This window comes from Cupressus sempervirens, chromosome 1, assembly GCF_028749045.1.
Source record: "Cupressus sempervirens isolate cs-2001-9-10 chromosome 1, ASM2874904v1, whole genome shotgun sequence".
Lineage (NCBI taxonomy): Eukaryota > Viridiplantae > Streptophyta > Pinopsida > Cupressales > Cupressaceae > Cupressus > Cupressus sempervirens.
In genome coordinates this window covers 286,544,578-286,554,987 of record NC_143118.1, presented here as the reverse complement: position 1 = coordinate 286,554,987, position 10,410 = coordinate 286,544,578, and the positions used below count along the sequence as shown (strand labels likewise).

At 35.9% G+C, this 10,410-nt stretch overlaps 1 protein-coding gene across 2 annotated transcripts in view; it reads left to right on the top strand.

Moving 5' to 3' along the window:
- The first annotated feature begins 461 nt into the window (after positions 1 to 461).
- Positions 462 to 10,410, top strand: part of LOC149577217 (MATE efflux family protein) — a 219,335-nt gene continuing 209,386 nt past the window's right edge. Inside the window, exon 1 of one of the 2 annotated variants that reach the window (XM_089829511.1) lies at positions 462 to 1,371. In XM_089829511.1, the coding sequence (XP_089685637.1) occupies positions 771 to 1,371 (601 nt within the window). In that variant the 5' untranslated portion in view covers positions 462 to 770. The remainder of the gene's footprint in view (positions 1,372 to 10,410) is intronic. The other variant, XM_089829556.1, reaches the window with a different exon arrangement.

Here is a 10,410-nt window from a genome sequence, read left to right as displayed (position 1 = left end):
GCCATCCACTTTACTGCCATAAATAACGTGCCAAAAATAGACTATCCACCAAAATTCAAATCTTGACCTAATCAAAATTTTAGATGACCTTTACAAAAATCCTATTCTTAACACCACTTTTCTTACCAAAAGATAATTATACCATCCACCCCAATTCAAATTCAAATCCTCACCTAATCAAAACTTCGACGAACCTTTAAAGTGTAAATCGCCAAAATTCAAATTCGAGCCTTGACCTAATCAAGAGTTTAGAAGAACCTTCACAAAATTCCTTGGAAATCATTTTTTTCAAATCTTGACCTAATCAAAATTTTAGATGACCTTTACAAAAATCCTATTCTTAACAACACTTTTCTTACCAAAAGATAATTATACCATCCACCCCAATTCAAATTCAAATCCAAACCTAATAAAAAACTTCGACGAACCTTTAGTGTGTAAATCACCAAAATTCAAATTCGAGTCCTGACCTAATCAAGAGTTTAGACGCAAAATTCCACGCTTGAAGATCATTTTTCTTTGCCATATAACTATAAATGAGAGGTATCATTGCCAGGACAACGTGAATCTTGATTACTCGGAAACTTTACGGGAAGGGAACACAACACTCTAACGAAATGGAAATGTATATATATCACAATTTATGATGTTCAGGGACAAGAGTTCGAATTACTGTAGGAGCATAATCTTCACCCAAAGGCAGTTGGACTTCAGGAACATCACTCTGCAATCATTTTCCACCTGCCTCTTAAGTGGGTTATTTTTTATCTATGGAATCCCATGCTCTGCACTTCTTGCCAAATGTCCTCGTCAGCAATAGTCATAGATGTGTACATAACAAAAGTTGGTATTCAAAATGCTTCCCATTGCCTTTTAGGGTGGCTGCAAAGAAACGCTCTTTTCTAAAATACATGCCTGCCCGACATGTTTTAGTAACAATGCACAATGAGAGCTGGAATCATAGAATGCATAACAGAGAAAGTAACGCCCAGTATAGAGCCGCATGCTTTGGGAGCGAAAGCAGCCAGAATATCAAAGGCAATTGCTCTGAATTAAATGTAGAAATTGTAGAGGAAAGTGATGTAGACATAATGGCTTTTAAAGAAAATGTATCTAATGGCAATGTGGGGAATGCATCTCAAGAGGGAGAGATTGGAAACCTATCAGAGAGGGGTTTTACTGGGAAAATGAAAGAGAGTAGTGTAGATGGATTGAAGTTTATGGATACTTCTCAAAGTGTGTGGCAACAGATGAAGGATGTGGTCATGTTTGCAGGGCCTGCTCTTGGAATATGGTTATGTTCGCCTCTTCTTAGTCTCATTGATACAGCCGTCATTGGGCAGAGCAGTTCTTTGGAGCTTGCAGCATTGGGTATGTGTCGCTTTCTACAATTTTTTTTAAAATATGGTGCTCAAGTGTTTTAAAATAGGTTATGATATGGTTAAGGGAATTATTCAGGATGACCCTGGGAACCATTCATACCTTAAAAATCCTAAAAAAAAAACTAAACACAAATGAAATATCGCTAGATATGTATCATTAATTAATTTATATACATTATCTCAGAAAATTAAATAGATCCTTGATAAATGATTTCCATCATTGTAATTTACATATATTTATTATTAAAGATTGGTAGTTTACCAGCACATTGGTATTTTACCAGCACATTGGTAGATGGTACATGTAAGAGAAATAGATTAATATTGAAATAAAATTATATTTATAATTTATTAAAAAATCATGAAAATAAATATTTAAATATTTATAAGTAAAATATGATATTAAATATTGAATTAATAATTTTTCTTATAAATATTTCTATATTCTTTTATTTTGAATGAGATTATAGTTGTAATATGAGTTTGAACATTTTCTTAGGATTTTACATATTAGAAGCAATTTGTGCAAAAAAAAGGGAATGATTCTACATATTTTAGATCAAGATGAGTGATGCGATTTCATGCATGATACTATAATTTAATCTTGTTAATCACCATCACTCAACAATAATATAGTGAATTTTTGTATGATAAACATTTCATTTATAATTCAAGGATAAAGATTAAGTGAAGTATTAAAAAATAAAAAATAACAAATAACATTTTATGGAAATCTCACTTGTAATTTTTGGTAAAGAAGAATTTAGTATTTAATGAGAAATTTGGTGGAGCATATTGTGGGAATGAACTTTTTTTCTAAAGCAAGGAGTCTTTTTTTTATGCTGTTGTCTTCCTTTTTGGTCTTTTCATAATGCTCAAATGTGATTTGATAAAATATTCTTAATTGAAGATTTTACATGAGATATTACGGAAAATGTCAATCTTGTGCTTTCTATTGATCCTATATCAATAGTAGCTTTAGAACTATGTGATTTGTGTCTTGACAATGTCCAAACCAATTTGTGATTTGTGTATTGTCCATGCGGAAACCATTTTTAATGATATTTGTATTGTAGAACCAAGTTTTTGCTTAGAAGATGTCAAGAAAATAAACAAAAATGAAATATCATTATTGCATCTCTTATACATACCAACCATGAAAGAAAATAAGCAAAAAAGAAATATTATTATTGAGGGTTGGCACAACAACTAGTATCTGCACCACTCAATATTAGGAGAGATGTGTAAGGTCCTCAATTTTCGAGTATCCAAATTTCCTCTAGATTACAATTTTTTATCAAAACAAGAAGGGTTTAGAGATACCTTTCACTTTGATTGAAGTCCTGCAACATTGTTAGGGATTATTTATTATCATAACTCATGGATTTCTTTAATTAGAAATAAGCAAATATGAGGAATGTAAATCAAATCGATAGATTGCTAGAATTAATTTCAAAATAACTCAATCATAGAAGTGATAAGTGTTGGGTGGATATTTTGCGACCGACAGTTTGGGTAAAATTCAGTCACAAAATAGGTAGATCAGCCACAATGTGTGAGATGGAGTCTCTTCTACCTTAAAGGGAAGGCTCCCCCATCTCACTGTTCCTTGGATCAACTCAAGGTAAGCAAGAAGTTGAGAAATTTGAAAAGGTATTACCAATATTCATTCCTCTTAACTTTTAAAAAAGAATCCACTTACCCACGGAGCTAGTAATGAGCAAGATGAAAGCTTGAACTACACTTCTATCTAAAGTTGTATATGGTGATACTGATAATTAGCACTAGCTTAAAGGCTAGCTGAAAGCGTACCAGTTTGGCTCTAATTCCGGTCTTAATCTATGCTATAAGAATGATCTTTACTATTGGGGTAGAAAGACTTCTAGAAGTAAAGAATTCTAACTATTTTTGTGAATTAAGGAGGAGATACAAGCTATAGTCAAGGCTGCTAGTCTATATATCTCCACAACCGTTCCCAGTCAAAGCTTCGGCTCTGATTGCTTCCTAACTCTTTATATTCAATTATCAAGAATGCACAAACACATGAATCAAAGATAACAAATACAAATCACAGTCAAAGCTTCCAACTTGGACAAGTCACAATTGCACTCAATCAAAGTTCAGCTTCAATTGTTTCTTTGTATTCACTTTTCTTTCAAAATGGTACTACACAATCAAAGTTATGCTCACAGAATTTCTCTAGAGCTCTCTTGCATACAATAAAAGATGATTTTTACAATGCGGGGGAACTCTTTAATATAGGCAAAAGAGTCGAGAAAAAGATGGAGGAAAAAATGGGAGCAACTCAACCAACTTTGACTCAATCTAACTAACAAGAGAAATTATTGGATTACATGTCATAAGGACATGCAAATCGTATTAGATGTAATTACACAATTTTTTGCAATACATCCTCTCTAACTACATGCATGAAAAGAAATAAAAAGATGAAAATAGAGGGAATAATCTTAAGGATTATTCTGAAGTGCCTTGTATCTGGCGATGTAGTCACACACTGTAGGAAGATCTGAGATCTCCATTGATTTTGATATGGCCTCAATCCTAATTGTATCGGTGTATGTTGATCTTACAATCTTGTAGTTTGCTACAATCGAATCCAATAGATGCTTTGCCTCTAATTTTTATGCTGCAAATCTATTCATCGTTTGTGAGCCAAATTCCTCAGAATCAAGTTCATCATTGGCTCTGCTTGCGTATTCTGAAGTCATTTCTTCAGCTGGAATCAAATTATCATTCTTGGTGAGAACAACACATCCTATTTGTTCTAAATTGCATACAAGATCTGTCTCAAATGTCTGACAGTCTTCCAAGGATGTCTGCAATTTGGTCAATAGTTTTCCCAATGTCTCTTCCTTGTGTCCCATGAGACCCTGGCATCTATAAAACATCTTTGAAGACAAAATAACTTCACATGCCACCATGGCATCCAAATTAGTATTGGCTATTTCATCTCAATCTACCAAAAGTCCTTTTAGAGTACTGACTTCTTGATTCATAGAAATAATCAAGTCGTGTATAGTTTCTTCAATTTCTCTAATGCGTTCAAGAACTTTGACTGCATCTTTGGTGGCCTACACTCCTTCTGAGACAACTTCTCCAAACCTAGTTTTGACTACTTAAATCAATTTTCTCTCCTTAGTTGTATGGGAAGTAGTAGCTGTAGGCTGTGATGATTGCTGTCGAATAACATCATTAAGGCGAGTGACCTCCTGCTTGAGCTGATTCTTCTTCTCCCACAGCTCATGATTGCTCTTTCATACATTAGCAAATGCATCATGAGCATCTTGTAAACAACCCAATCGTGATTGCATACCAAGTTCGATTTTGGTGAACTTGTAATCCAAACAGTTAAGTTCTTCAGCTGGTTTGTACACCAATAGTTCAACAACCTCTAAAAATTTAGTATTATCAGAATCAACTACGATCCTTGAAACAATCTTATCTTTCAAAGCTTTAGACTTGGCTTTCTTAATAGGAAGATTATCTGGGGGTAGCACAATCTTCCTTCTCTTTATAGTAATCTTGCCCAACCAAGCAGGCAAACTAAAACCTTTACCTGATGAATCAAGGACAATAGCAATTAGCAATCTTGATTGTATTTCCGTGGTGATTGAACATGCTTCAATTTGTACTGTTGTACCGAGAGGTGCCTAACGAGAAGATTTTGTCATGAATGCTTGAAAGCCAGTTATTGAAGTATCAAGTTGGGAAACTTGACCTTCCGTGAATGTTGGGGAATCTTCAAACATATTCCCCAAATTCTCACATTGCTTAGCTGTGAGAATAGGAGTCATTGAAGAGATATGAAGTGCCAATGTGTTCATCTCCGAGGTAGGAATGGTAGATGTGAAAACAATAGAGAATGAATCCACGTCATCATCTATGACACCTAGAAAAGGTGTTTCCCTGAATGGGTGGACCTGGCTGATTTATTGGTCGTGGAGGAGATATGATCATAACCTCTCCTTCCTCTTCATCAGATTCTTCTTCAGATGCAGTTTCTTCTTCAACTTCTTCCTGAATTGGTGCTTGAGAGGGCTATTGAGATGACTTCGACCCCTTTCCACCATTCAACTTAAACTTAAGGGATTTAGCCGGAACGGATGAAGATGCACCATCTTTGCTTAAAATTTCTAATTGGGATTTCCTTCCAAGTGGTCCAAAACTCCCACAGTCTACTCCGAGCTTAGGATTCACCATTTTTAGGCCTTTTGACTTTTAACCATTTATTGGTATTTACCAAGATAGATTGGAATCTATCAAAAATGGATATGCCTTCTTTCAGCTGCTACTATATAGTTAAAGGACATTGCTTGTCAAAACCAACACGATGGTATTTCGGATCAAGAATATTACCATCATCTTCAATTTGGAGATTGGATGGGATTTCGAGCATGTTAAGATCAATGATCTTCTGCAAAGCGAGTATGCAGTAGTCCATTCTCATGATATCCAGCTTCGTGTGTAGGTCAATCCATATGTCCTCTATGCGATGGACATGGGTAAACGCTTTCTTGATCATTGAGTGCATCCCTCGATAATCAAAACCATACCTCGCCTTGAACCTCTTTAATGTGATAAGTTGAAGTTCTGCCTCCATATTTTTTGCCTTGTAGACTGAATTGATCATATATTGACCAATTACCAAGGATTTGGCTGTAGTGATACCTAATCTCAACCTATGTTGAACATTTTGATATGACTGCTCTTCCATGAGCTGTCTGGCTAATTCCATTAGTATGGTCTTATTTGCAACATATCTTGGCAAAGTATATGGCTCTCCTTTGAAATAGCCAACTCTCAAATAAGTGAAAGTTGGAAACTATAGAAAGATAACACCAAATTGATTAACTCTATTCTAAGCTTCATCTGACACTCGCATTGTTTGTCAAACAAACACCAAAAATATCCAAAAAATGCATCTTGGACTCCTGTAGTGATATTTGCTATGCGACAAGGTGATTTGATCATAATAGTCCTAGATAGGAACTTGTAACCGATCTCCTTTGGTGGAAAGACCTGAGAAAGATCCCATGGATGCAACTATGTAAACTAGGTAGGAGTTCATGTAGAATGGCACTGAGGTTCCTTCATTAAGAAACTACTCACAAATAGTAGTACCAATAAGTTCTCCCTAGAAGATAAGTTCTTCATTATCAAAGATTTGGAGAATGAATTTATACATCCATGGCTCGAAGTCATTAGAATCTTTGAGACTGCATATCCTACTAAGAAGAGTTATCAAGTCTTTGCATTCTGAATTGAAGTTTGACCTATGAATGGTTTGAGGCCGCCTTGAAAAATTGCTTCTTTTGACCTTTAACCAATATGCACTTGTATATTTTTGATAATCCACCCTCTTTCATTCCATAATTCCAAAGACATATCCTTTGACAAGTCTATGCACTCTACATTTGGAGGAACTTTAAAGATTTGTTCAATAACCTTAGGGTCAAGGCTAAGAATAACCTTTCCATTTGCATTTTTTATTGTCCTGGTCTTTGCATTGAAATTTCGTGCACAACCCAAAACAAATTCTGGTTCCAAGGCAGCCATAGGGAAAGTAGACACCAAGTGAATATTACTCTTCTTGATGCGTTTCATTTCATGAGTCGAAAGAGATTCAACCCTTTGCAAGAAATCAGCCATGTCAATGTGCCTGATCTCTGTGTTAGAAACATTATCAAGAGGTGATGAAACTTGAGATGTAGTCGCATGAGCTAACTCATTGTCGTATGGGCACTTCATCTTTCCTTTGGATTTTGAGGATGAGGGCATATCTTTTGCTGCAACATCAAAATTCCCAAATGTGAACACATCATTAGAGGATATTGATTCCATAAAGACATCAATTCTAGATCAGCAACAAAGAATCTATGAAGGGAAAAATGCTTAGAGTATGAATCAAATACTCAAAGATCTTGTGTAATAATCTTTGAATGGCATATGCAAAGGCTGAAATGTGATTCAGGGAGATGGAAATATGTGAGTGAAGGATGAGTACTTGTATAAATGCTTTGAGGAATGAAAGTGAGATGCATGGGAATGTGTGTAAATGTTAACTTTTGATTGTAAAAGTGCGACCTTTAGTCAAAATCAGGTTCTCTAGATGCCATTACATATAAAGTGTTTTACATGTATTCATGACTTGATACAATCATGTAATGAGGTTCAAAGAATGATATTACGTGTAAATGCATATGAAGGATGAAATTGCATGTAAATGAGGATGGAGAGTGAGATTACATGTAAATGCGGATAGAGGATGCAATTACCTGTAATTGCTCTTGGAATGTAATTGTTTGAGAAAAAGGTTAATTTAATTTCATTAATTAAATTACCTTTTCTTCCTTCTTAAGATTTTGCTTTATTCGCTTTTTGCATTCTCTATTTAATAATTAATTAGTAATTATTAAATTGCTTTTACCTTTTAAGTTACCTTTTGTAACTTATTAGGTTACCCTTTTCGGGTTTTGATCTCCTTTTATAAGGATTGATCTCTTTGTAATTCTTTATCTTTTCTTTACCTGAGAATACAATTTGCATGTTTTCAGAGCAAACCCTTGCCTCTTCTTGTCTTTTTCTTCTCTGTGACTGGTTTTCTACATGCAAGTATTCGAGGGCTTTGTGGATTTGATTTGCATATTTGCTCAAATCCTTCATGGTATCAGAGCCAGATCTGCTGTAACTTGTTTGGTATTTGGAGAAAAAGAGAGAACAAGGGTTTGATGGATCAGATCTGGAGTTTTTCGAGTATTTCTTGAGAAAATAGGGGGTCACTGATTTTTGGAGTAGTTTGAGGCCAAGTGGACTTCACAGATGGATCTAGAAGGCATCAAAACCCCTGTTTCCATATAAAGTTCATCTGTTTTGGACATCGTTGATCTGGGAGGCAATTGTTTTTGCCTAGAAGGCCGTACGACCTCTTGCACGCACTCCGAGGCATTTTTTTGTGAAAAATCACAAAAAAATTATTATTTTTGGTTTTTTGGCTACTACGGTTAGCAAAAACTGCTAGTGGCCACCAAAACCACTAGTGGTTGCAGTAAAGCTCCAGCGGCGACCGCTAGCGGTCTCGTAGACTGCCGTGGCTCGGTGACTACTGCGGCTCCTTCGCCACCTTCTGCGAGTTCCCACCAGTGGTGCCTCCCGTCCGCCATCGCCGCTAGCGGACCTCCCTCCCTCCACTGCCACCGTGGCTCCGTCGTCCATAGTGCTGCCAAGCCGCCGCTCAGCCGATGGCGCCTTTTTTTAAAAGGTTTTTTAATTTTTTTTTTTTATTAAAAAAATATTTTTTTTATGCATTTCTAGGGGCCCTATTGGTTTTTTCGCTGTAACTTGAGCATACAAATGTCTTTTTTTCGATCCGAAAGAAGTGCCGGAAAGCTGGTTCTGAGATGGAGACAATGGTACAGGAGTTTTCTGGTTTTGATGCAGTTTGGTTACTTGTTTGGGCAATCAAAGCCGGGTGTTCAGTTTTTCACTTTGAAGGGCATATTTTGAGTGTCCCTCCGTTTTTCGAAAACGTTATATTTTTGGAAAGCTGGTTCAGTCCTCTTTTCAAAAATGCTGGTTTTTCTTCCAAATTCTTTTCCATGCTCTTTCTATCATGTGTTTTACTTTATTGCTCTATGGTGGATATCTTGGGTATATCAGGTCCAAGGATCATTTTTGTGGCATAGGATCTCTTCTTTTGGGCTGTACTATCTGTTATATCAGCTCTTTGCCCTTTCTGATCATTGTTGATATTATTTGTAAGTAGATTTATGCAATCGCACTGAGATAAAGTGCCACTTCTTGCATTTTCAGGATCTTTCTCATCATTGTGACTTATTGTACTCACACTACATTATAAAATGCCATGTGGGAATAATTGTTTGCCTTTTAGTGCCCTCTTCCTTTTTTAAGTGAGTGTCCCTTTCATGATATTAGCCCCATGATGTGTCGATGACACATGCCTTTTATAGGTGTCTGTACCTCTTTCTCACTCTCAATGTTCTTGGTTCTTTCTGTTTTGCAGGAGATGTTGGCCCACTTTCTTAGTTTCCTATCACCTCACCCTTATCTGCATTGGGGGGGTTCTTCTGTTGTTTCTCATGCTTCCTTGGTTCAATTGATCAGCTCTTCAGGCTTTGGTGTTTCATGCCATTTGTATTTTCGAGTTCAGTTGTTTGCCTTTGTTTGCCTCCTGATTCGATGCAGATTACAGTCTTCTCTACCTGGTCAGGTTCTATTTCTGAGGAAGTTCTACAAATTAACAGTTTCTTTTTGACAGAATTTGCAACTTCTACATGCTTCAGTGGTTTTCTTCATGATTCCTCCTGTTCCTATCTTCTGGAACAATTCCTCTAGATGGAGGCTTTTGCAATCCTTCACTAGGTTTTCAGCTATCACTTTTTGGAGTAGAGTTTTTCCCACTGGGTTTTCTCTATTTCTCCGTTTCATAGAGATTTTGTTGTGATTGGGTACCTCATTAGGCCTTGTTGCCAGGACCCAAGTTTGCTTTCAACATTGCATTGTAGTTTCCTTGCTCTTTTTGCATTGTTCGTAATTGCATTGTTGCTCATCTTAAGGGGGGGGGGGTGTTAGAGAAAAAGGTTAATTTGATTTCATTAATTAAATTACCTTTTCTCCCTTCTTAAGATTTTACTTTATGCGCTTTTTGCATTCTCTATTTAATAATTAATTAGTAATTATTAATTAATTATTAAATAGCTTTTACCTTTTGGGTTATCCTTTGTAACTTATTAGGTTACCCTTTTCGGGTTTCGATCTCATTTTATAAAGATTGATCTTTTTGTAATTCTTTGTCTTTTCTTTATCTGAGAATACAATTTGCATGTTTTCAGAGCAAACCCTTGCCTCTTGTCTTTTTCTTCTCTATTACAAGTTTTTTACATGTAGGTATTTGAGGGCTTCGTCGATTTGATTTGCATATTTGCTCAAATCTTTTAGTAATTGCATATGAAAGGAATTGATGCAGTGTGCCTTGGCATGTAATGGTGGA